At 47.8% G+C, this 26,028-nt stretch overlaps 5 protein-coding genes across 5 annotated transcripts; 4 read left to right on the top strand and 1 right to left on the bottom strand.

Annotated features, from left to right (window-relative positions):
* Positions 1-2,672: 2,672 nt before the first annotated feature.
* Positions 2,673-3,398, top strand: ONS95_010108 (uncharacterized protein; the record flags this gene model as incomplete). The annotated part of the gene is made up of 1 exon (XM_058503677.1): positions 2,673-3,398. One exon carries the CDS (start codon positions 2,673-2,675, stop codon positions 3,396-3,398), a length of 726 nt encoding a protein of 241 aa, XP_058360390.1.
* Positions 3,399-4,095: 697 nt separating this feature from the next.
* Positions 4,096-5,410, top strand: TRM6_1 (tRNA (adenine(58)-N(1))-methyltransferase non-catalytic subunit trm6). The gene is made up of 2 exons (XM_058503676.1): positions 4,096-4,852; positions 4,935-5,410. The coding sequence occupies exons 1-2, from the start codon at positions 4,420-4,422 to the stop codon at positions 5,159-5,161; spliced, it is 660 nt and encodes a 219-aa protein (XP_058360389.1). The 5' UTR covers positions 4,096-4,419; the 3' UTR covers positions 5,162-5,410.
* A 251-nt stretch (positions 5,411-5,661) lies between these two features.
* On the top strand, positions 5,662-7,057 carry ONS95_010106 (uncharacterized protein). Its single transcript, XM_058503675.1, has 2 exons — positions 5,662-5,791; positions 5,846-7,057. Exons 1-2 carry the CDS (start codon positions 5,767-5,769, stop codon positions 6,949-6,951), a joined length of 1,131 nt encoding a protein of 376 aa, XP_058360388.1. The 5' UTR covers positions 5,662-5,766; the 3' UTR covers positions 6,952-7,057.
* Positions 7,058-10,383, bottom strand: ONS95_010105 (uncharacterized protein). Its single transcript, XM_058503674.1, has 3 exons — positions 9,890-10,383; positions 7,650-9,842; positions 7,058-7,595 (listed from the first exon to the last, which is right to left on the bottom strand). Exons 1-2 carry the CDS (start codon positions 9,933-9,935, stop codon positions 8,404-8,406), a joined length of 1,485 nt encoding a protein of 494 aa, XP_058360387.1. The 5' UTR covers positions 9,936-10,383; the 3' UTR covers positions 7,058-7,595; positions 7,650-8,403.
* Positions 10,384-13,470: 3,087 nt separating this feature from the next.
* Positions 13,471-25,148, top strand: ONS95_010104 (uncharacterized protein). Its single transcript, XM_058503673.1, has 18 exons — positions 13,471-14,212; positions 14,257-14,530; positions 14,633-15,860; positions 15,961-16,198; positions 16,283-16,440; positions 16,512-16,547; positions 16,596-17,048; positions 17,173-17,675; positions 17,730-18,114; positions 18,192-21,210; positions 21,292-21,362; positions 21,422-22,042; positions 22,096-22,621; positions 22,699-22,861; positions 22,952-23,052; positions 23,107-23,772; positions 23,820-24,246; positions 24,303-25,148. The coding sequence occupies exons 1-18, from the start codon at positions 13,957-13,959 to the stop codon at positions 24,523-24,525; spliced, it is 9,348 nt and encodes a 3,115-aa protein (XP_058360386.1). The 5' UTR covers positions 13,471-13,956; the 3' UTR covers positions 24,526-25,148.
* Positions 25,149-26,028: the final 880 nt, after the last annotated feature.

The following is a 26,028-nucleotide window of genomic DNA, read 5'->3' as shown; positions in this document are numbered from 1 at the left end:
ATCGTTCTTGTGACATCTTTGGCGCTTACAACCTTGGAAACCCGATGTGATCTCGAGTGATTCAAAACAAGGCCTGAACGCAAGCGAGCCAGCACTGTGAATGAGATTCAGGGGCTCGCTTCCTGTAAATTCAGGTGTCGGACGCTAGAACAACTTGCCCCGCTTGATTCAGATCTCCCAAAGACCTCCACGAACTGGCTGCCATCCTTTCAATTCTTCCGACCAGTACAGTATTGGCTCGAATCCGCAGAGCCCTCAAAATTCTCGACCTCGACCTCGACCTCGAATTCGGAATCGAATTCGAATGACTTCTCAGTCTCGGTATCTGACTCAATTGCTATACAGCAACGATCAATGCTCCATTCCCAATGGAAGCGCAATTGGACTAACCCTCTCGAGGGCGACTCCAGCCCATTAAACAAGAATGGGATATTCAGCAGCGAAGTCATGGCGTCGGCGCTCGTCGCGCAGAGAAGCCATCGTCTGCTACTGCACAAGCAATGCCGTGGGCCTGTTAGGCATACATGATGTCCACGGAAACGTGTCCGACCGAATCGTCCGTTGATGATGCCTATCCCTAGGCTCCCCAGAACCAATGCCGCAAAGGCGACCTACCTACCTTCCGAAGACCGTCTCCTGAAGCATATCCATATATTCAAGAGTCTGCGGAGCTTGGATTACTGGTTTGCTTTGGCAATTGGACATTGGCGGGACAATTGGGGCTGTCGAGGACCACAGACAGAAGAAGAATGGCGGACTTTGGAGTGCTTGACAATGCTCGTGGACACCCCGACAATTTTCGTGGTCGGTTCGCCATGCGACGCGGCGAAATCAGATGGAAGTCCAAGGTGCCAATCTGCCACTATGGCTCCTCTTCAGTTGGCCACTTCGTTGCCCTTCGAGGCATGCTGCTTGGGCACGTCATCCTGCGAATGGCAATGGCTAAAGTCTATTGAACCACGTTTCCTCGTTTGATGATTTCAGATGCCTATTCCTTGGAGCTGGAGGGACACGTTGGGTCTACGCGTTCGAGCCGCGCAGCCAGAGAGAGCTTCATCATGTTTGCGGCAAGTGTCGAGTCTAAATGAAGCTGCGGCCACGGATACCGTTCCCCGGATGTAGTCGTTTGCCTGTTTCTGCGAGGCTTTATAGTGGAAGCAGATTGAAGGTCCACACTATATCATTTCTGGCAGTTTCCACCTACAGTACAAGGGAGGGCGCCTTATAAACTCTCCTGTCTCAGCTGAAGAAGGCAGAGATCTTGGGACCTAAAGTGGATGGAAGTAGCCAGTGCCATACTTTCATCTGAGGCTCAGCACCTTGCGATTGCAACAAGCGCCTTTGGTGTCAAGGTCAGAGCAATGGTGGCAGTGCGGGGTTGACTGGGCCCAGGAAGAGGAATGACTCTTTCGATAAACCCGTTTTTGGGATTTTTGGCTGGAGGCTGCATTGAATGCTGTCGGTGAATCATTGAAGTTCTCCCAATCTTTCACATGAATGAACTTCCTAGCATAAGATCTAACCAGCCAGGTTTGTGCTTTCTGTTTGTCCCAGCTATCTCTTTCGTTGTCAAGTGCCTGTATCATTCTTTGCGAGTCTATATACGAATCATTAGCAAGACTGCGACGAACTACGCCATGATTTCCAGCTTCCTCATTGGCTCCTATGGAGATATTACGAGTTCTTCGTGAGCATCGGGGCTGTCCGACCTTGGCTGACCACCCTTTGTCTCCCACACACATTTAGATGGGTAAAGAAGCACCCGAGATTGCCGAAAGGTCCCTGCATGATCAACTCCCTGAGCTAAAACAGGTTTATATGTGATTATGTGATAGAATACTTACACCCATTTCCATAGGAGATTACGAGGTGTGGTGGCTTCGCCAAGCCGTAGCTCCACGTGAGCCACTGTAGACCTCGTCTGACCCAAATATTCCTCATTCTTGTCTCAGAGAAAGCATCACCACTTCTTCATCACGGTTCTCGACCGACGGTGACTATGTTCGGTAACTGACTTCCCGCAGTGTCCACAGTGCGGGGAAGGATCCGATCCGCAACTATCATTGGGTGTATTGACCAGTCACACCTAGAATGCGGCTGATGTGGCTTCAGAGTCGTTCTCGTCACCGGACAGGCTGCCACCAAAATGCCCCTGCAGGATCATCTCACGCCCTGCCTTTTACTCAGAAAGAAACACAGTCACCTACACCCACTCCCACGATCTCATTTCGTATTGCTTTTCTGTTCTTTCCCTTTCTGTTTCCCTTTCGTTCCTGCCTTGGCTTCCAGCTTCCTTGGATTTAATATTGTTTATTAAAGAGTTAGCGAGGCAAAATGATTGTGTGTCTTACATGTACCGGGGGTATGATTCATAATCTTCCACACGCGCTCGCCGAGTGAGGCGCATGCGATTCATGGTGGCAGCCTTCACACAAGACTTCTGTGTGACTACTATTTATTCTCTCGCGTTCCCCGTGAATTGTCCACTCTTTTCCCTCCATATTTCACGAGACACACATCACCTGCATATCACACTCACTTCTCGGTTCCTTTCTCTGTCAACTTCCCTCACATAGAACACATCCAGACCGGCCGTGAGCCGGGCCCTCAGCATAATACTGAAGAAAACGACGGCAATACCCGCCAAGGAGGAAGGCGATCTTAGCTACACGATGCCTATCCACGAGCTCCAGCGACGAGACTCCTGGCCTCCAACAGTCGTACGCATCCGCGACGACGACACCGAGGCAGATCCAATCGATGAAGACCCATTCTCATTCTTCCTCACCTCCCCGGAAGACCTCGATGACTTCCTCGACGAAGACCTGTCCGCCGGTATCGAAACACCTGACTCATCATCGCCAGTCAGGGAAGTCTCCCCATCGTCACTTCAACGCTCGCCCCTCCCGGACGAAGATTCCGATGATGAAGACGTCACTTTCGGTCTCGCAATGCCACTCTCCCTCAGAGACTTCACACGGAAACACAGCTCTTCAAACGGTCGCAAGTCTCGGGCAGGACAGCGGACTGATGATCTCAAAGGTCTCGGCATCGCATTGCCGCCAAATGCAGAATTCTCGGCTTCAAGAGGCAGGGCGAAGGTTCGTTTGACGCCACCACCACGCAATGGTCGGGGTAGAGGTCAGACTAGAAGTCTCTCTGCAAGAAGACCGCAGAGTTGGAGGTTGCCAAGTCCCGATATATATTCGATTAAGGAAGAGAGGGAGAGTGATGAGGAGGTAAACAAGGGTCGAGTGGGAGAGGCGGGTGACCAGGCAAAGTTTGTCGAAACACCCATCTCTGCGAGTGCGCCGGCTAGCACGAGGATTGATCAGGTGATGATGGGTGTGGATATGGCAAAGAAGAAGCCTAAGAAGAGGGTTCATTGGGCTCTGTGAATGATGATTTTGAACTTAGGGCATATATGAGGGATACCAATTTGCATTTGCATTGCTAGGCGTTAATGGGGGTGGAGGAGCTGTCATTATTTCCTTCAAGCATCTGAATGGATGAATAGAGGATGAACGGGCAGGGCTGTTGATTTGGAACTTGTGGTTTCTTTACTTCTAGTATAAATTTCCAGTGGTTTAAGTTTGGACGGAATGGTGGATATGGTGGATAAGGATGGGACATTGGCAGGGTTGGGGAACAAGGCAACATCATACATCATGGCTTTTCCCCTGACTGCTGGCATTTACTTATTCGAAATTGGCATCACAACAATTTGCGCAGCCTGCATAGTATACAACACATATGCAACTTTGATATACATCCATTGCTCGCAACAGTCCTATTATTTCCTCTGCTTAACTTTGTCATTTTCCGAATATGCTCAACGACATAAGGATTTTGAGCTCCTCCATTATCCATATCGATAAAACTAAAATGAATTAAGTTCAACTGCACCGAATTTGAAGAAAGTCTAGATTCTTGATAACTTGAAAGTGGAGGATTGTTGGTAGTGTAGAGTTTGATGAGTCCGACGGGCTGATTGGTTAAGACAGGTTACCTGGCCACCCCGAAATGACCTCGAGAAAGCTAACAGGTATGAGACTTCTAAAGAACTTCATTTCTGACCTTGGAATTCTAGTTTGGCACAAATGAGAGGTGCTTCTTCAGTCTTGGGACTTGCAATTCGGGGAATATCCACCTGCCTGATGCAGCTTACCAAGCCAATCAGAAGTGGGGGACTTTTGGCCCCTCAATGATTTTTTGCCTGCCATTGACTCCACCTCCAGTCTGACATACGTAAGAGCCGCGCATAGAATATGTAGGCAGCACAATTCTTGATCAATAAATTGATGGGTTAAAAAAAAAGTGACATCAAGTCAAACCCCTTGCATTCATCCAATCCTTCCTAGCACCTTCGCCCAACAATCACTTCCACGACAGACCTCAGTACCAACACATTTGTTCACGATGGTGTTCAAAGTCTCACCCGCAACACCATCCGACATACCAGGCATCATCCCCATCTTCTTCTCATCTTTCACCGGCCCCCGAGCAGAAGAGCTCTTCCCACCCACAGGAAGCGGCAAGGAATGGCTCGCTGATTCCATCGAGGCCACGATCGCGAATCCGGGTTTAGGATGTCAATGGCTCGTGGTCACGGATGAGCCTGAGTCCTCTGGTGAAGCAGTTGCAGGAGGAGAGAAGGGGGAGAAGAAGAAGAAGAAGGGGAAAGTTGTAGCGAATGCAATGTGGGTGAAGCATCCGGGAGGTGAGGTTCCGTCTTGGAATGTGAGGATGAGAGCGGAGCCGCCAGAGGGTGTTACGAGTGAGGCGTTGGATGGATTTTTTGGACCGATGGCGAGGCAGCATCATGAAGCAATGGGGGAGAGGCCGCATTTCTGTGAGTACAATGTCAAAGCGTTTACTTCTCTTATTTGGCTACCTCATTTATAAGTCCTGAACCGTCTTCTGATACACGACAGTCCTCGAATCAGTCTCTACAGACCCGGCGTTCAGGGGTAGAGGTCTTGCTTCGCTATTGCTGGACTGGGGAGTCAAAGCTGCTGATGAAGTGGGCTGGGAGTGTTATCTTGATGGGACGGCTAAGGCTGTGCCGTTGTATCAGAGGTATGGGTTTGTGGGGAGGCAGGAGCAGGATCCGGATTGTATTAGTTTGCCGATGGTGAGGCCTGCGAAATCACTGGTTTGAGATAAGTTTGATTTGGATTGGTGGGTCAATTTGGGTGGGATATTACCGCTAAGAGAGGCTTGTTGATGAGGAGTTATTCCATCTTGTTTGGCTGATGCTCTTCTGGTATGCAGATGCCAAATTGGCTTTGTCGAGTGATGATCACATAGAAGGGGCGGTAGAGTGGAAGATTTTTGTGCCCATAATAGACTTAATAGCAATCGCCCTCTGCACAAGCCAGAGATAGAAAATGATATTTAATCTGCAAGAGTTCACACTATATAAATGTCTAAATTTTCGTAGGCAAGGGATGCCTGTCCGGGTCATAGCAACGAAACTACCCCCCTTTTCGTCTCGTTTGTTTAGCGAGTGGACTTAATTTGAAACATAGAATGTAAACAAAAAGCCATCTTATGTTCGCTGTCTGAAGAAGCTACAGAGCATATTTTACCACTGTCTTTGCTGTTGGCTATCCATGGTAATTGACGCCTACTTGCACTAATTACATCATAATCATATGCCAAAGTTTTGGCTTACCACGACCAAAAAGCGGGGCAAGAACCTGCCAATATCAACCCCGCCATGTCCGAGCTGTACCTGCATTCAGCGTTACAACCAACATCGAAATGGCGAAGTTTTTAGACAAGCTGAGTAAGAAGACTCATGCACATTCAATCCTAGTTATCAATTGCTCACGGAAATCAGATCACAAGATTCAGGAATACTCCTCCGGATCCAGCTCCAATGCCCCTCAAATCCCCTTCTCAACCAAACCCACCACACCACTCAACCCTCACGAAACCGCCGACTTGCCCGACCCTAAAACATTCACAGCGGACGAAAATAAGAAATGGAAGATCACGAAGCTAGGTCCCATCTACTCGAGTTCTATCAAGCGTCTAGGCTGGGACAAAGGCCGCACCTCAACCTTGGCCGGAACGACGTTTTGGAATTTCGGCGATGTGGTTTCTCTGGATGGGCCGATGAAGAATGGCTTTTCTATGGGCGCTGCATGGTATGCGAGTCCAAATAACATACTGGAAGTGGACACGAAAGATTGCTCGAATGTGGCACATTGGAATTTCGCAAAGCCGCATGAGAGCGACCCGGAGCCGTGCGGTGAGACGAAGCATTGGGGGATGGATACGTCGAATATTGCTGAAGTGGAACATGGGGTGGGAATTGGATTTGTGTGGGAGATTTGGAGGAACACGACTGGAAAAGAGGTCAACAGGGGATTGGGTATAATCAGGGTCACGCTTGGGGAGAAAGCTCCTATCGCCGAGAGAGTTGGACCGTTGGTAACGGGACCGGATGAGTTGCAGGTGGGCTTGATGACGATTATCAATGCTGAGGGATACATCTACACATACTCCAACGCTGGCCTAACAGGTATTGTCGTCGGGCGCGCCAAAGTCGCCGAAGCATTCGACGCAACAAAATACGAGTTTCTCCGCTGCGACGGACGCTGGGTTCGCGGTATTCCTAAACGCAACGACATCGGCTACGGTATCCAAACAATTGGGAAGAACCAAGATAAGATTCACAGTAACAATCAGGGAAGCATCATGTATAATAAGTACCTGCGGAAGTATATGCTGTTTACGTGTATGTATGGCCATGCGACGAATTTCTATATGAGCGAAACGCCGTATGGACCATGGACGACGGAGTATAGGTTGTTGGATAACACGCCGGGGTATGGGATCAATGTGCATCCGGAGATGAGTGAGGATCATAGGGTGTTGTATATTTCGAGTGGGACGATGCAGAATGTTATTTCTATGTGGAAAGTGGAGTTTGGGTATTGAATGGGGGCGGATTATGAAAGGAAGGGTGTACAATTTTGAGGAAGTAAGTCGAAGGATCGAAATAATACAATGCCCTTTCCAGCAATGTTTAATTGCTCTCAATCGTAACATTCTCTCTCACTAGTGAAGTTCGACGTCATGAAACTTGTTTCTGGCACTGCAAGGTCATTTACCGCTGAGAATTTAGGAACCGAAACTTTTTTCATTTGGCAGAAGTAACTTGCTAACTTTGAACAACCTAAAATGTGCCAATGCAGAAACCTTTTCACAAGAATGAAAATCCGCTGATAGAACGAAATAGCAATCAAAATGTCAAATACTCCCAATCATCGTAAAGTCGTAATATAAAAGAGTACCAAAGAAGATGCTGCATATCCAAGTAGGCATTCGAGTTTCCAAGCACAATACTGGGAAAGAGATGAGATACGCATTGAAGTCCCTGAAGCAGCAAAGGCGGTCCCGAAACAAACAAAAACGAACGAGCCAATAAACAAGACGAGACATACCCATATCCATATCAGCGAATGACTTCAATACATGAGAAGGCCAGACGGCAGATCCGACCATTTGGTTCCCGCCATACGAAGTGCTCTGATAGGCATTCGGCTTTCCAAATCGAGGGAAATTGTTTCTGTTACTAAGCTCTAACGGAAATGATTAGTCCTGTGCGAGATTGAGCACGTCTCAGGAGGACAAACCGAAGGCATCACTCGAACGATGGTGATTTTCAGGAATCGGAGGGCTGGTAAAGTCTGATATGTCAAGGTTCTCGGACTGCACTCCTAGATTGGGACCGGCGAGGTCCATCATATTCGCATGCGGCTTGCCGAGAGAGAGATATCGCAAGCTAGGATGCACGTCCTCAAGCGAATCACTATGGGAGAGGTGTTGTTCAGGTTGTCCAGGCAGGGTCATGTGATTAAACTGCAGTTCCTTTGGGTCGATACCCATATCGCCAACCCACGCCATTTGATCCATAGTCTGAGACGATCAGTTTCTGTTCGATGTGAGTCTTACGGCGAGAGGTCAATTGTGTCTGTGAGTTGGTGAGGATGCCGCCGGCCGCGACCTTAGAAAAGAGGATCGAGGACAGTCTCGGATTTCAGTAAAATCGGGAGCACTGCCCCAGGCTGACCTGGGCACTCGCCAAATGGGCAGTGGGCAGTGGGCATGCATGCAAAGTGCACGAAGTACGAGGGCATGAGGCTGAGGGCGGCCAATTGGAAAAAATCCAGCTGCATGAAGGCGCTTTTGACCTGAGGCAGCAGGCTTTCCAGATCAGGACACGTGATTCTGGAGTGTCTGTCTCGTACCTTAGGTTCAGTTCAAGCCATCACAGAGCTGTCGTGTGTGGAGAGATATGGAAAATGCAGAAACGGAAATAGTGTATTGTCCTGGCCAACGCCGGGAACAAAGTACGCGCGACTCACTCGAGTTCGAGGGAGTCACTGCTCATGCTACGGCTGCCAATCTTGCAGCAATCGCTTTCAAGACATTCTTGACCATCTCCTCCTTCAGAACTCCATGTTCCCAGGTTGCTGCAATTACACAATCTCCATCTTTCGCACTTGCAACCGAGAACACAGGGCCATAGTCGCCTACAGCAGCTCTGATGGCGGCAGCACCAAATCCGACGTCCTTGACGCTCCAACCTCCATCCTTCATATTTTCGTTGGGATTGAACACACCGATATTGGATATGAGAAAGGAGTTGTTCAGATATAGCCCCAGACCGTAGAACGACCCCACCTCTTCATTGTCTTCGCCGAGGAGCCTGCAAGTAAGATAGCCTTGAAGAACGGCATCGGACTTGTAGATCGAGTTCTCCATGTGCTTTTTGTAGTCAGCTGCCAGTTTCCACACGGCAGCTTTATCAAAAGCTCCATTCTGGGAAGCAGCTCGAAACTTTCCAAGAAGATGTGTCCGATAGTATGTCGCGGAGGCATTTGTGAACACGTCTAGGCCCGGATCGTGCCTCAAGAGAGGCCGTATATTGACAGCCATTCTTGTGAATCCAACTTTCGCGTTTGGATAGACATCTGCAGCGAAGGTCACGGAAATTATGGTGTGCAGCAGTGCTGTAAAAGTCGTCTGATGATCATGACAGCTGGCCAGGCATTTGCTCATCATCTCTTTATCAATTCGTAAGAGCTCGACTCTCGAGCGAGTTCGCTCCTCCACAGGGAATGGCTTGCTGAAGGTTGGATACGTGTCATTGACCTTTGCATCTGAAAACAGCAGGTATTTCGGTCTGACAAAGAAGCGCATAATGTTCCAGAATAGAAAGGTGCGAATGACTTGGAACCAGGAAAGCTTGTTATCGAGCTCATCGACGGCGATAGGCTCTTCCTTCTGAGATCCGTCCACAACCGTGAAGACTTCGTCCCCGACAGCATGGTCCGCAGAGTCTTGACGGACGCTGTCGGCGTTCAGAGCGCCAAGGAGCTTTTTGTGGAACGCATATCCGGATAGTCCATCGCCAATGGAATGATGGAACACGAAAATGGCGGTCTTACCGTTCAAGATCAATAACTTCCACCAGGGCTTAGTGGTGTCGCCTGTGTCGAACCATCGATTGTGGATGCCCTCGCAGATTCTAGCAAGTGCTGTATCGTTGCCAACACTTTGGTCGTTCACAAACTCTACGCAGTCGCGAAATCTGATGAACGGAAGTTTCGCTTCCCATGTGCGGTGATTTCCTTCTTTCTTCTCGGATAGTTGGCTTACTCCGATGATGCTGAGGGCAGGGATATCTCGAATGACTTGTTTCAGCGCCCGAAATACTCTTCTCGGTGACAGGTTTTTGGTCTCATGAAAGTACTCGCAAGAAACGCGGACATTAGACTGAATTCCAAGATCATGGAAGAGATCAGTCAAGACTTCGAGTGGACCTTCGCAACGTCAGATTCGATGAAGTTTAGCAGACCGCATCCCTCACCTGCTTTCCGTACGAGTCTGTAGCCATAGGTTGTCACGGCGTCCATCTTCTCAAAGAGTATCTAGAAGGGAGGCTTTTGAGTTGGCTGTTGATGCGAGGTAAAGAAAAGATCAAATTGCTGACTGAAAACTGGGATAAAAACTGGCCGTGCTGACAACGTCAAAATGTGCGACGCAGCTGCAATTGCAGAAGAAACAAGAACTTTGAAGTGTGGGGATAAAAATGAAGCGAGTGAAAATTCGTGTTGGTATATACTGTTCAAGAACAATACTAAGATTCCAACAAAGAGGCATGCAGTGAATCAAGGGGTAAGGGGCTATCATTGGGCAGCCATTCCAGCATCAACGATTGGGCAGGACAGGCATCGATAACACCTGAGAAGATCCGTAGGCATGAACATGACAATTTTCCGGCGACTGCTTCATCATGAGAGATGTTGGTGAGAGACGGATCGGAATCATGATGTAGAAAGGAAATCATCTCGTCAAGACGCTTAACGCTAGCTGGTCCCGTGACTAGATCGTGACATTTATTTCCGTTTCTGCCGAGATGCAGGAATACCTACCTTATCAAGCTAGACATCACCGCTCTGATGAACCTACCTACTCGCTTTACATTGACTGCACTTCTATTTTCGTTTTTAGCTCACAATTTTTCCATTCGTAGTATTCCAGCTCATTGTTCACCAGGGAGGCTCACAAAGACAGGAGTAATATTCAGTTCTCATGCTTCTCTGAACTGCCCATTGATCTGCGTGCACAAATATGAGCACATGCTTCGTTTCTTCCGCGAAAAATTGTCGTAAGTGCCCATCCGCTGCAGTCCATGTATACGTTCTCGAGCAGTGTTCCGTTCATAGAGTCTAAACGTTTCCCAGACATTTCCCACAGTATTCAGTCAGTTGCTCTCAATATATTGTTGATGATGTGAGATGTCAGATATTACCCGCCATGCATCTTGTATGTGTAACAACCCAAGCTCTAAGCTCATTATGATACGCTATTAGCGTCCTTCCTCAAGATTAATTTCTTTTCAACATTTCGATCATGCAGAATTTCCGCTTTGCAAAACTTTCCGCACTGACGAGGAGCTATTCGAGGCCTGTTGAGCAACCACCATTCATGATAAGATACTGGGCTTCACGGACGGTTACAATTCCAAAGCCGGAGAACAAGGACCCAAGCTGTCATCCCGGGTAGTTAGGAGACCCGTTCCACCGAGCAGCAGCAATGTTCTCAGAGTTTCAACTTCCAAGCAACATCGAGTAAGATCAAGACGGCTGTATTCCTTCGTGTTCTTTGTGACGGTCTCTTCCCCAACATAGGCTATGCAAGTAAGCCTTCCTCATGCTCGTCATCACGGAACGGCACGATAACACGCCATATGGCTGCAGCTCGGGTATGTAGATCCTTTTGCGATCAGCACTAAACCTGACTTCTAACCATGTAAGTCAAGCATGGATTTTCACTTAAACGTTTCCACTGAACCGGAAGAATGAAGTATTTAGAGATCAAGCGAAAGTAGTGAGAGAAGTAGACAGCCTGGACATGATTTGTAATAAGAGCTTCTGCTAAAGCATTTATTGGATTTTGACTGATAGCGATTGATTGATACTCGCCGGCCGAGCTGAAACCCCGAAGAGGGGAACTCCATACAACGACGAGAATCTGCCTTGAGTCTTCGACCTTCCAACGTCAATTTGTCCTCCCCTGCTCCTTTCTAGCATCTACTCCTCTCAGTGTCTGGAAATATAATGCAAAGAAGCCTTTGCATTTACTTCGGGTAGGGGAAGATCAGTAAAGGGTAACTTCAGATATATATCCTTTGGGATGTAGCAGTACTCACTTGGCAGCAATCGAACTTCATCACACGCGTCAGCAATTTTTTTTTTATCTTACCGACGCTGAGATTTGCTTACCGTGCAAGATTCCTTAGACGAACATCCGCATTTGCTGCAATCGATGCCTGCGGCATCGAGCTTTGCAGCTGGGTTCGAGCTTGCCAGGGCGACGGCGGCGAGGAAGGCAAAAATGGTGAGTGAGAGCTTCATGGTGATGAAAGTTTTGTTAAGAGTGTTTGATAAAATGCTGGATTGGCTTGAATTGTGGGTGAAACTGTGTTCTGCTTGTTGATGATGGAATTTTCTGTCGATATGGCGGGATTTTGCGCTCTTATATAAACTTCCTGATGGAACGATGGGGCATATGATGATGCTCAGTTCAAGGATACTGGAACGGTACATCCTTCCATCATTCCAGGAGGGCTTGACTGGCCAGCATCCATACTGGTAAGTCACTTTGCATGCTGATGACTGAAGGATTTCGGCGAAGTTAAGGAGTACCCGAAGCAATTCAGGTCTGACCGTACCATATTGGAAATAAATCAGAAGATCATAAAATCTCCTCACTCGAAGATATTTCGAGATATTGGAAAGCGTTCTAGTGCTGAGTCGATACAGTGATCTGCACTGCAGTGACTCGGGGGGATGAATGATGCGTGTCTTGTAGCAATTAGCCAGTGTACTAACTCAAGAGCAATTGTCTCCATTCTCAACAATACATTGCCGAAGAGCTGCTTATACGTATGAAGGGTATGACGCAGAATCACAGCCGGTTGAAGCTGGGAATACTGGTTGGTTGAAAAATGGACTTTCAGAAGGAATACAAACTGAATAAAACCAATTGTACTTACAATTGAGCAACCAATATCCCGACATAATCAGTATTGCGCACGAGTCAATTTCTCCGCAGTCATGAGTCCTTTGAAGCCAACAATTTCCTGCGATGTACCGTCGAACGTGGCGGAAGCTTGGTTTTGCTGATGTCGGCCGACAGTGTAACGCTACTTAATGTATTTATATTAATATAGACACGTCATGAGAGTAATGAAGAGCTGATACGATTACTGTACTGTGCTGCAAGTCATGCTCACCGTTCCACACTCATCAGTTGCGGGGAAGCGAGCCCCAGAACCTTGTTGACATTAAGCGAGGAATATTGACTGCCTTCCGAGGCTTGTGCGCTACTAGTGAAATTTACCAGCCGACATGCACTACTTCCTCTTAGTACATGAGACTGATTGGAGCTCCCCAAGGCTTTTGAGCTGATATTTTATAGTCAGGTGCTGAACAAGAGGAGAGATAAACGATGTGCTTCTCTTGTGTAGCATGTACCCCACTAACATTGGACCAGCGTGGAGGCATGACTCCAGGGATCCAAGATTTAACAGGGCACCAAAAAGGATTAAAGGATCTGTCACATGGATAGAAGCACGACAGTGAGAGGGGGGATGAACGGTCCAGGGCTGCACACTTAAGTTGTGGGTGCCATGGATGCAGAATAATAGAAGGCTGGCGTCTTGGGAGTGATGGTGCAATGGCCCCAATATTACTGAGTTTGGCCTCCAATAGCGAGAAGAGAACAGTCGTGAAGGCAGGCTCTTGTTTTTCAAGAGAGGAAGACTTCGCGGTACGAGAATGGGCTCGACGTGCGTATGGCCCAATTCTACCTAGAAGATTGCCAGGTAGGTATCTCGTGACATGCTTGGCAATCCCGAGATTGGTGGAAAGTCTGGGCACCAGGTTATATTTCAAGTCCGATTTCGTATTTCATACCTGCTTTTCCGCATGATTTCTCTGGCCTTTCTGCATGAGGCCGGCAAGATGAGTGATTTGGAAGTTTGGATTGTGGGAGGTTTGGTGAATCTGGGTAGTGGTGAATTCTGAAACGAGAGATTGAAACTAACGAGTAATTAATGTCATATCTACCTATATTTGGCGACATCAAAATTTTAGTAGACTACGAAAAGGGTCAGTTTCAACGTACTCAGAATGGAAACGACCTCCTCAGAGCTCCTTCCTCACGTGTCTACACATAAGCGAGCAAAACACCTGCCTTCACCTTTCACGTATTGTTTACAACCGACCTCAATCTTTCCATAACGTCAACCTGCACCTTGGACTACATCACGAACACCACCAATACGGTCGATGCAGGCCGCTCCCTGGCTACTTCCTACCTCATCGACCACTCTGCAAGCCAGCTCGATGGGCTTGACGCGTGGCAACCATGGATCTTAACTACCTCATCAACCACATATTCCTGCCTCCTAAGCTCCCTCAGGCAGACGACTACCATATCCGCAATGATCAGCATCTGACAGAGCTCGTACGCGAGACTCTACATGCTGCTGCTGCTTTCTCCCCCAATGATTCCTCCTGGGCGAGCCTGTCTACCATGACAGATATGCTTTCAACAGAAGATAGCCCTGATATGCTCTCCAGCAGCCAACTGATTGGTGCTTTGGGTTCGATGCGAACAGGCAGTAAGTTTCTCCTCTTTCCTACTGGCCAGTCTGACATCGTGTAGGTGTGCTTGTGCTTCACATCCATGCGCAAAACGCTGGTCTTATTGTGCGAAGGGAAGATTCAGCATACATATTCGAGTCATTTGAGCTATCTCCAACAACAAACTCTGTCATCGGTACAGGCGGCCGCCTCCTGCGTTCATTTCCAGGCCCAGCAATCGCCGTTGATATCAGGCGAGTTAAGGATATAACTTTCAAAGAAGCTTTTGTTCAATGTGTTGGTCAGTTAGAGTCTCAAGTTTTGGAAGACGCGTGTCCCAAGTCACGTAAAGCTGGGTAAGTTTCCGTTGTCGTTGATGCTCTAAGCAGCTCCGAGAAGACTTCACAGGTGCCAAGTTAGAACTGTCTAGCTCATCATCTCAGCTAACTCCGATCTAGTTCCGACCATGTCGAGATCCGTCAAACAGCAGACCCAAAATATGTCACCGAGATGCTCATGGGAATTCTTCGTGCAATTGGAAAACCCCATGATGTTCAACGAGTTCTGAAATATACTCGAGATGAAGTTCTTTGGTGCGACACTTTGGCTCCATGGCGTCGCTCCGCTCGCTGGCTTCTACTTCGAGTCGCACTCCAGACAAGTCTAAAGCAGAAGGATGGCGACCGTACTATTCATATTCGATACAAGATGTTTATGATTCTGTTGTTGACTAGAGTCCTAGACCTAGCAGTCAAAGATGACTTTCCTGGGGAGACTCTCTTCATCATGACAGCAAAAATTGGTCGACGAATGCTAAAGCTTGGGCAGTTAGTAGATCAAATGCCTTGGCTACACGCTGTTCGGAATTCTGTGACCAATGCACAGCAAGTATTGGAGAATCGCTGGAACTCTATCCAAGAGAACCCGGATCCTACGGGTTTCAATGAGAATTCTGGACTAGACAAGATGCTTCGGGTTTCTGACACACATCTTCGCTTGCGTTCAGTTCGAGGATATCTCAAGGAAATCCAGGAAAGACAACCATCACAAGTTGATCCTCGTCCTGATATCCCTGCGTGTGATCGGCGTGTAGTGCAAGATGCTTCTTCTCTACCATCTGTCGATATTCTGCAGCAAAGCAATTCTTCAAACAATCTCATTTGGCTACTCGATATAGAAGCATGGGCCCGAAATCAACTGCAGGATTGGCTGGCGATAAATATATTGGGCTCCCCATCCGCCCAATCGTGCCGAAATCTCTCCGTTCTGCTATCTTTATACCGCACAACCGCATTTGCGGCCTACCCGGACCCCGAAAATTTTTCAATCATGGTTTTGACGTTGATGGACTTCTGGGTTGCACTCGATAAGTGTGTGGTTATTAACGAGCCTCTACTTAAGCTATACAAACCCGGATTTCCGGCCTCCCTTTTCAATAGACTTCTGATATCCAAGAAGGATGATCTGGATCGACTGTTCCGGATTGAACAATACCTTGACTCGAGACGCAGTGAAGCTCAAGATAGCTATCCACTGCTATTTTTGGAAGGAAATACGCAGAACAGCTTCGCAGTTCAATATTTCGAGCGTTCTCTGCATCATCAGAAGTTGAAGCGTGACATTGAGGCCATTGCCACAACCGAGAGAGACCAGAAAATGGCGGAGCTTACGAGACTGAAAGCCCAGGTACGCCATCGCTCAATGAGAAACGAACCCCAATCAAGCCATATCTCCAAGGCGCAAGAATGAAGCCTGGTTTGCTATGTATATGCTAACGTGGAATCAGCAACAATCTTCTCTGGATCAAGCTCAATCAATGGTCTGTACTAATGTAACTGTCATGAGAGGCAAAAAGAACAACAAGGTTCAAGTGACTGAACACAACCCTGCGTGCGCAAAGTGCAAGCTACGTACTACAGCTCAGAATATGGTCATCAACATACACGAATGGCCACTGCCGTTCAAAGACGCCGAAGCTAAAGCTGCCGTGTTTGAACTTGATGTACCAGAAATGATATGGATATGTAAGCTTCCTATCTTCTAGCGATTCACCGTTATTACTTGCTATCTTTCAACCTTGGCCACAACTCAATCTGAATCCAAAATAGGGAGAGAGTCAACATACGAGATGCTTGTGGAGGTTTTCACCCCACCATTTCAAGCTCCGCCCCAGCCCGAAGACAAGTACACGTTCTTCGATTTCAAAGGCATCTCTCGCTGGCTCAAAACACGCAAAAATGGTCGCGTACAGCTTGCATCTCATTGTGTAAGTACCACATTCTTCTTCCAGCTCTCTAATTTATGCGTCTGAGACTCTCAAGTCTAACAATTACCTAGAAAGAAGTGTCTAGGTCACACTACAACTCTCAGAAGGTCAGCGTTGCTACGCATCATATGATATGTGTCCGATTAGGTCTACAGTGCACCATGTACGACAAAAAGTCTTTCCTCTGGACTCGTGAAATACTTGGGAATTATTGTCTTGGCAGACAGTGCATTTTCGACCTTCCAGCCGGGCCATACAAGCAATTACAGCCATTCCTAGACGGCTGTGGCCACACCTCCAATGAAGTTCTTGCTGCCCAAGATCGCTGTCCTGAATCATTAACCCTCCATGAGTTCTATTCCTTTTCAACATTACGGTCGGGACACCGGCTTCAGTGGCGTAACATTGCCCGTGAACTCGCCTCGCAGGTGTTGAACTTCAATCACCGTGAAACGCATCTCCTAATGATGCAAGCTGCTTGGGAAGCGGGACCGGCAAGCCTGGGTCCAGCAAGAGATTCACATATTGACTTGGAAGAGTTTGATTTTGGAATGTCACTTATATCGACACTGAATGAGGGACTTTCAGGTGTAGAAAGTAATTGGCAGGTTAGTATCACCCTTTACTTAATGTTTTTTTTTGGAACAAGCACATCTTTGTGTGTTGGGTTCAACGGAAGTGTCTGAAAATAGCTTTATCTCCCTTTTGGATCCTGTGCTAACATTCGGGCAGGGTGCATCTGCCGTCCGTACCTTTACGACTCTGGCCTTACGACTTTTGTCACTGTCCCCTTGTGAAAATATCCATTTTCTATGTTTCGAATTCCTCGATCGCGCTAGAAATGTTGTGATGGGATGGATGTATGAGGTCCTAGATCTGCTACACTCTACAGAGGAAGAAAGCGAGCTGAAAAAGCTGGCCTTGCGAATACTCGACCTGGCTTTAACATGCCATGCAACATTCGACGCTGATGCTCGGCACTTGCCCAAGACACTGGAATCTGCGCTGAATGTTTCCATACTCATAGAGTGTGCTATTAACATACACGACAGACGTCCGGCTAACAACGACGATCTTGATGAGTCCCTAGTTTCACAGCTTGGGAGATTGAATCGACGAGCTCAATTACTCGAGCCAGCTATACGACACCGAATTCTCTCTGACTGCCAGGGAATTGATGATGCGATCAGTCGTTTGTGGTCGGCGTATAGCCGTTCTGGTGGATGGAGTGCACTGTAAGATTTCCTCAACTCAGACATACAGTAGCATATACTAAGTCCAAGTAACAGGCCCTCGCCGAACGAGCGGTGGATTATGACCCAAATATATCCCTGGGGCAGCTTGAAACTCATGACAGTTCACTACAATATCTTAAACGGGACCTTTTTTGTTGATGGCAGCCCACTCTCACGACTTCCGCTTGAGTACGAACGTCACGAAACTTACCGCCGGATCTTCGGTGGGAGAGTCTTGGAAGTCGTTCCATCGCAAATGCCGGGCATGCTTTTCGAATCACGGCGCGAAATCCAGGGATATTCAATTCACTTCAGACTTCACAACGATGACCTTGTTATCAGGGCTCGTGCTTGTAAAGATGGATGTGAATATGAGCTCTTGCCACTTCGCGCTGTCATGGGCGACTTTCCACAGTCTCTGGTCACGGATTACGTCCATGTAAGTGCAAATTACTCACTTAGACTTACTTCAGTGAAGTATGATATGAACTATAGTACTAATGAACCCATCTCTAGTGGTTAGACTTTCGGTATGGATCCATCGAGCTACGCCCAATCAGCAACCTTTGGGAGGCATCTCCAAACCACTGGCGAACTTGTTCGCATGGAGCTGACAACTTTTCACTTTTACAGAATGCTCGAAAACTGGTAGAAAGTGAAAGTCCGACAGCTCAAACAATCTATCGAATACTGAGCCAACTCGAAGAATCCTGCCATATCCATGTCATGTTCAACTTCGAAAAATCCATAGTGGAGGTTCACCTCCCACGAATGGGCTTGGACTTTTACATCGAGCAAGGAAGCAAATTGATTGTATCAAAGCAATATCGTGGCATGTGTATCGACTCTGATCAGTCTATTGGTTCTCTCAATGGCCTAAGATCCAAGTTGGTCCTGCGAGAGGTTGAAGGATCCTCGCGTATTGTTATTATTCCGGATGGACCTGTCAACCCTCAAAAGCATCAGGACCATGTCCGTATAACCATTGACATAGATAGAGAGAGTATTCACTGTCACCAGTTCCAAATTGATGGTCAATTGGGTCGGCTGATAGATAATGGAAGTCTGCGAAGCAGGCTTTTCAAGATTTATCTCCATGCAGTCACCTCGTACTGTCTCCCTGACAATTTGACAGGACGAACTGGTACAGAAGAAGCGCTCGAGTCTCTTTCCCAAGCTTCAACACAATCATTCTTCACCTTTGACAAAGATGAGGTGGAATTGCTGGACAATATCGCGCACCTTTCTCCTGTCAGAAAGTACTACCCAAAGCACCTGAGGACGATGGAGACGATTAAGTGGAGAAAGTTTTCGATTCTGCAACAGCACGATCGGTTCTTCGAAATTGTCAAATCCATCAAAAGTAAAGCTGCCTCAATGCAAGTGTTCCAAGAAACTCGGGATTCGACTCTACAGCTTGATGTGTCGACAAAGTGTCCAGAATTGTATATGAGAGCAAGAAATCGATTGAGCAACGTCAGAGTAGATGGGTATGGAGCAGAAGACTTTACAACCAAATCAGATCTTCGCTACTTGGGTAGGGATCAGTCTGACCGAGGACCGAGCCGCGAGTTGCAGGTGTACTCGATTTCTAAGCAGGTAGACAGCTGGTCCAAGAATAATTTGAAGCATTGCCCGGGATTGTTGTCTAAATTCGAATCTTGGGGAGCTCCAGTCTCAGGGACGACCGCATCGTATAGCATTGGCTTCAGCAATACTCTGCTTAGCAAGCCCGAGGAGCTGTATCCTTCAATGTGGTATACATTCCAGGATGCTTTAACCAGCTGCGATCGTGACAAAGACAAGTACAAGGTCATGTTCTTCCTCGCGACGCTTGCTCAGTCCCCCCACGCTGATTTCGAAATTCTCCAGGTGCTGCTAGCGTTTGCGACTGTGAAACAACTTTCGAGATCCAGTCGTCTGGCACCTACATGCCAATCGATCAATCTTGACCTTGGCTATACACCAGATCGTAATCAGCTGCTGGCTCTCTTCAGACGACACCAGCGCCCCTTCGATCTCTCAATTGAACGCCATTCCCCTGCACTGCCTGGAGAATCAAAAAAAGCGGCGAACACACGTCGAGCCAACGCCTATAACTTCTCTTTGACGTCCAAATTTGACAGTGCCATGCAGAGTTTGCTATGCCAACTGCCAGGATCTGATATTGCTTGGCCAACTATTCAGAGTTTAGATAGATATGTGGCTGTGGACGATGTCAAGCCAGCAGTTATCAAAATGTTTGATGACTGGGATCTCAACGAACGCTTCAAGATTTATGTCAACAGACTTACTGGGACAATTAAGGACAATTGTATCGTTGAAGCGGAAAGTCCAGAGTTGTATAGCTTTACCTACCCCAAGCCCCTCCGGCCTACGGTTCACAGACACATTGCCGTTGAAGATATGTTCGGTGGAAAAATGCCTCAAACACACGCACCTGATGCCTACCAAGATCTAGCGCATCTGCAAGCGATGGTTCAACAAGTCCGAACCTCCGAAGATGGTGATGTATCTGGTATCACTGATATGTCGACAAGATCAGGGCCTTTACCAGATCTCTTGTCGCGACTGGCCTCCCGAGCAGACGGCTTGTACGAAAAGAGTTACGTTCTGGATCTCGAGAACAGCTACGTTGCATTTACTCGGCAGAATTCCATGTCTCGCCTCCTGGAAGATAATATCGATTCTGCAGTACAGCAGCATCTCGATGAAACGCGGGACGTTGCAAACAGTTTGTACCAAGCGATACTTGTCGAGCTTCGAAAACCCCCCAACACGGCGCACCAAGTATATCATGATGTGCAAATGTCGCCTCGGCTTTCACCGAGCATCATTCTATCATTTCTGTCCCACGAGAAGGTCGGAAAGATACCTGGAGCTTGGAGAACTGCCATCGTGCAGTATGGCCTTGCGGTTACCGCATTTCAACGTGCACAAAGATTGAAAGCCTGCCTGAAGAGTAAGAGCGACTTGCTTGGTGAGCTCGAGAACCCTGGCCATACGGGATGGGATCCTATGGCCCAGCCTGACTGGCTACTCTTGGAGATTGAAAATAATATTCTGATTCGGCAAGAGCAAGCTGAGATTGCTAATGAGATGATCTCCCCGGCATCCAGTACAAATTCCCTCATGCAGCTGAACATGGGACAGGGGAAGTCTTCGGTCATCGTTCCCATCGTTGCAGCGACCCTCGCCGATGGTTCTAGATTAGCACGTGTTGTTGTGCTCAAATCTCTGTCCAAACAGATGTTCCACCTCTTGCAGACTAAGCTTGGCGGCTTGATTAACAGACAGATATTTTACATCCCAATATCTCGTTCTCTAAAGCTGACCTCTGAGCTTGCTGACCAGATTAGGAATCTATACCACACTTGCAAGAAAATTGGAGGTGTCCTTCTCGTCCAACCTGAACATGTGTTGTCATTTGAACTTCTAGGACTCGACTTCAGACTAACGACTCGAAATAATGTCGGGATGGACAGTGTAGCCGAGGAAAGTGCCTCTACTGGAGAAGCTATGATTGATACGCAAAGTAAGTAACCCCATATTCTTGATTGGTAGACCTTGATACTTTGTCCCATTCCAACGTTCAGAAAAACTGACCGTCTTTCAGAATGGCTTCTCAAGCATTCTCGCGATATTCTTGACGAGAGTGATGAGATCCTTAGTGTCAAATTTGAATTGGTTAGCCCCAAATATGCTTATCGTATGTTTCGAGTAAAGTGCTAATAGGAGCAATGTAGATCTACACGATGGGCACCCAACGTGCAACAGAGTTCTCTCCTGACCGCTGGCAGATCATTCAACGAGTTCTTGGCATTCTAGCAGATACTGCCAGTTCAATCGTGACGATATGTCCAACTGGTATCGAGTTCCTGCCTGCTAGATTCAGCAACGGCTTCCCGCGAATCAGAATTCTTCAGCAAGAGGCTGGGGTTGAACTGCTTTCAAGAGTCGCTCGAGAATTCTGTGAGAGTGGAATTACTGGTCTACCAGTCTGGAACTTACCCCAGCAAGCTCGTAACTGCCTCTTCATATTTCTGACCTGCCCATCCATCACATTAGGAGACATGGCGCCACTTCAAAACTCTGCTCTCAATGTCGCTGCCATGGCATCAGGACTTTTTTTATTGCGCGGTCTCTTCGCTGGTGGAATTCTTACATTCGTTCTATCTCAAAAGAGATGGAGAGTTAACTACGGTCTGCATCTGTGCCGCACACGGTTGGCAGTCCCGTACCAGGCAAAAGATAGCCCATCCGCTAGAGCCGAGTTCTCGCACCCAGATACAGCGATAGTACTGACTTGTTTATCTTACTACTATGGAGGTCTAGATGATAAGCAAATTTACGAATCGTTCGAGGAGGTCAGTACTGAGTTACCCCACGTTGATTTAGACTGCAGTATTGACTCTTCCAGCTATTTCGATCGGATCATCCTCAGGAGCAGTACCAAGAATGGACCAAATGCATATCCAACATGCCCGTTGCGTTCAAGAACCTTAGTGGGGTCAACCTGAGCAACTCTACTCAATGTTCTCAAATGCTGTTTCCCCTCCTGAAGTTTTCGAAAGGCCTCATTGACTTTCATATGTCTCATTTAGTGTTCCCAAAAGAGATGAAGGAATTTACCCATAAATTATCTTCATCTGGCTGGGAAATCGGGCGAGACAAGAGCCATACGACCACAGGTTTTAGTGGCACAAACGACAGCAGATACATCTTGCCTGTTCCCGTGAAACAATGCGATATGCCACAGCAGCTCCATACTAACGCGGCAGTCCTCGAATGCTTATTAAGGCCCGAAAACACAATCGATTCGAGGTTTACACACAATGCCGATGTTATCGATGCAAATGTGCTCCTTCACATGGCAGTCCACTCCGATCCAGCTGTAAGAGTGATTCTCGACGTTGGTGCTCAAGTTCTGGAGCTCACAAATGAGGGTAAGTAGCTGTCCTAATCCGCTCGCCCTCAATCCGGGAGGCCTTCAACACGGCAAGACTACTAATTGTTGCGACAGAATTCGCCCGCAAGTGGCTGTTCATGTTGCCAGGCTCAGAGGCACAAGCTGCGATCTATGTTGATGACCATAACGAGATCTGCGTGGTCACTCGAACAGGGCTGAAAGAACCGCTCCAAGTCTCGCCATACTCAAAGCTCATCGACCAATGCATTGTTTACTTGTAAGTATTGAAAACTGATGATCGACAAGGATTCTCGATAATAGTGGGCTCTCGCTTTCTTAAGAATTTACTGATCATGGTGCTTCGTAGGGATGAAGCTCATACTCGAGGAACAGACCTGAAGATGCCTTCAAATTACAGAGCTATTGTGACGCTGGGTCCTGATCTCACGAAGGACCGACTTACCCAAGGTATGTACAGACAAAAGCGCGCACCGGAAAGAAACGAATTAATCAAGTCGACAGCATGCATGCGTTTGCGAAAGTTGGGGAAAGGACAATCAGTTGTGTTTTGTGCATCTCTCGAGATCCAGCTCAAGATCCTCTATTGTAATGGGAAGAAGGCTGGAGAGATTATCGAAGTGTCTGATGTACTTGCGTGGTGCATCAGGAATACCTGGCAAAGTACTAAGAAATCAGTTCCTCTGTGGGCAACACAAGGAGTGCGTCACTATCGTCGACGAGCAGCCTGTTCGACTGCTTCTGGGCTTCCAGCTGCCCCCTCCTCGATTCTCGAGGCTGAGGCTCAAAGCTTGGAGCAGCGTTACGCACCATGCGAAAATCACTATTCAGAGGTTCGGGCTGTCTTATTCAATAACGCTGAGCAAGAACTATTTTCTCCCTTCAAGACAGAGCTGGATGCCATCCGGGAGAAGTGTCAAGAGTTTGGACTAGTTTCTTTGCAAGACTCAAGTCTTCATGAGGAGCAAGAGCGAGAATTGCAGCCCGAAAATGAACGAGAGCAGCAAATCGAACGACCGCCAGCGTTGACTCCAAGAGCCCACTTCGTTCACCAAAACGTCATCAACTTCGCTGCCACTGGTGTTCTCGATCGGTTTTCTACTGCATTCACGCCTGCTTTCTCTACACTGTTGGATACTAGCGCAGGAGCGCACTTTGAACCTGGGGCTTGTGAGTTATGCCGGTCCCAGAATATGAGGCTTACTGACGTTCATTAGGGCCACAAGATCTCCTCGTTACAGCCGATTTTGCCCAAACCGTTACTCAGGTTCAGCATATGGACCAATATCTTCGTCCAGTTCATTGGCTTCTGACCTTGCGACGTGCACACAACGGCATCACCTGCGTGATCATTAGTCCTCAGGAAGCGAATGAGCTACTACCTATCATCCGAAAGAAACAGCGCGTAAATTTACATGTGTATACCCCACGACTCAGCTTAGCCAACCATACTCTCGAGGATCTCGCTTTCTGCGCCATTCCGGCTCTGCCAGCAGGCTGGGTCATTCCTCCTATTGGTATTCAGATCACTCTGTTTGCCGGACAGCTCTACCTGCGATGCATCGAGGAGTACCTTGCTCTCTGCCAATTTTTGGGACTGTGCTACAAAGCCCCTGATGATCTGGTTAGAGCTGCTTGTGATGGGTAAGTCCGCATTTCTTTCCAGACATTGTTCTGTGACCCCGCTGAAATGATTCCAGATTTGTCAATCCAGAAGATAGGAAAGAGCTTGATTCGACCATGGCTCGTCATTGTCGCTTCAGACAGACGCCTATTCCTTTCTTGAGAGCACTTTTTGCAATGCGTAGGAAGGGCCAAGGTTTCGCGAATAGCCACCTTGGTCGGATTTTGAATGGGGAGTTGTTGAGGTATGAGCATTTCGTGATGCCGGGACAGGTTACGGAGGTCACGGAGTCGAGATAGGGAGAGTATTTCGAGAAGGGTGGAGTTGTATGAGATGGCGTTTTGACTTTCGGCCAAGGGTGGCTTTTGATGCGATGCGGATGGGAAGCTGACGTTTGTTCTGGATGAACGGAGGGGTTGACTGATGACTGTTCCCTGCCGCGCTTTACAATGCTCGTTTGGTTGATTGTTCGGTAAAGGTCATAGTTTTATTAGGTATAATGTATGAATAGATTATGCAAAACTCGGTGCATTTACGATTTTGAGTGATGATCATGTAGAGGAACGTAGAACCGAGAAGAAAACGGGGAATAGAGAGACGAGGAGGAATGCTGGGATAGCATGAGACGCCGTCTTGCATAGTCCGTACCTCCCAATCTCTATCGTTGAGAAGGAGCCTGGATTCCGAGCTGTTTTCCAGACTCGGTAATTCAGCTAGCTGGTTGGAAGAGTGAAGTCGCTGTCGGAAGTTAGGTAGTATTCGAAGCATAAGTAACGATTTGACGTCTGAAACAAAACAGTGGAAGAGAGAGAGAGAGAGAGAGAGAGAGAGAGAGAGAGAGAGAGAGAGAGAAAGAACTTGCGAAGTGTGTGTTGAGTGAGTGAGTCATGAAGGATAGTAGATAGGTAAGTAGCCAGCGAAGAAGGGCCGGGAGGAGGGGACTACGTATACATCATATCTGCGAGGCTACTACTGTATTTCATTTCATTTCCTGCCCCTCTCTCATCCAGCATTCTTACCAATCATGGTGAAGGAATGGTCTGGTCTGTCTCGAGGTCTGGGGTCAGTCAGTCAATCCACGCCCTCCGCTTCCGCTTCCCCCTTTTCAACCACTCATAACGGGGGGGGGGGGGGGGGGAAAGTCTCAGCCTTCTCTGAAGAATGATGTCCTCATAGGCTCGACCCAATGATCCCCTTGCCCCTCCCTTCTTTTATTCTCTTTCTCTCCTGGGTTACGCCAATCGTCGGCGAGCCGAATTTGGACTTAGTGATCTATAAGCAAGCGAGCGAGCGAAAAGCACGAAATCCCGCGGTGATGTTGTGCATTAACGTACCACTTTTGCTGGGGGAGGTTGCGGTAGTTGGACGAATTAGAGGGGGTAGGGGACTCGCTTAGGTGGGGGAGAAGTGGTGGAGAGTGGTAATGCCAATGCTGGGGGGAAAGGCTTGGCTTGGCCTGGTGTAGGGTATTGGGGGGGTTCGGTGAGTGACTCAGCGAAGTGGATGGATGATGGAGAGGTGGGTTTGTTTACTAATGCTTGATTGTTGTTGTTCTTTGTTTCTAATTCTTTTTGTCGTTGTCTCCTTTTATTGTAGAATGCTTTTTGTTTGAAGGGGTTTTGATGCAGAGATGCAGAGAGGCAGAGGTGAACCTTTCGATGCCGGGCGGATTTCGAGCCGATGCTTACGACGAGGGAAGGGGGAAACTCGACAGAGACGACTGGGAATGTTTGGGAGCTTGGGATTTGGGCAGGGAAACGAATAGGGGCGAGTTGACTCTAGGAGGACGTAGGAGGAGATAC

This window comes from Cadophora gregata (genome assembly GCF_030347475.1).
Source record: "Cadophora gregata isolate MNR1 chromosome Unknown scaffold_4, whole genome shotgun sequence".
In the NCBI taxonomy this organism is placed as follows: domain Eukaryota; kingdom Fungi; phylum Ascomycota; class Leotiomycetes; order Helotiales; family Ploettnerulaceae; genus Cadophora; species Cadophora gregata.
This window is presented reverse-complemented; position numbering and strand designations above follow the sequence as displayed.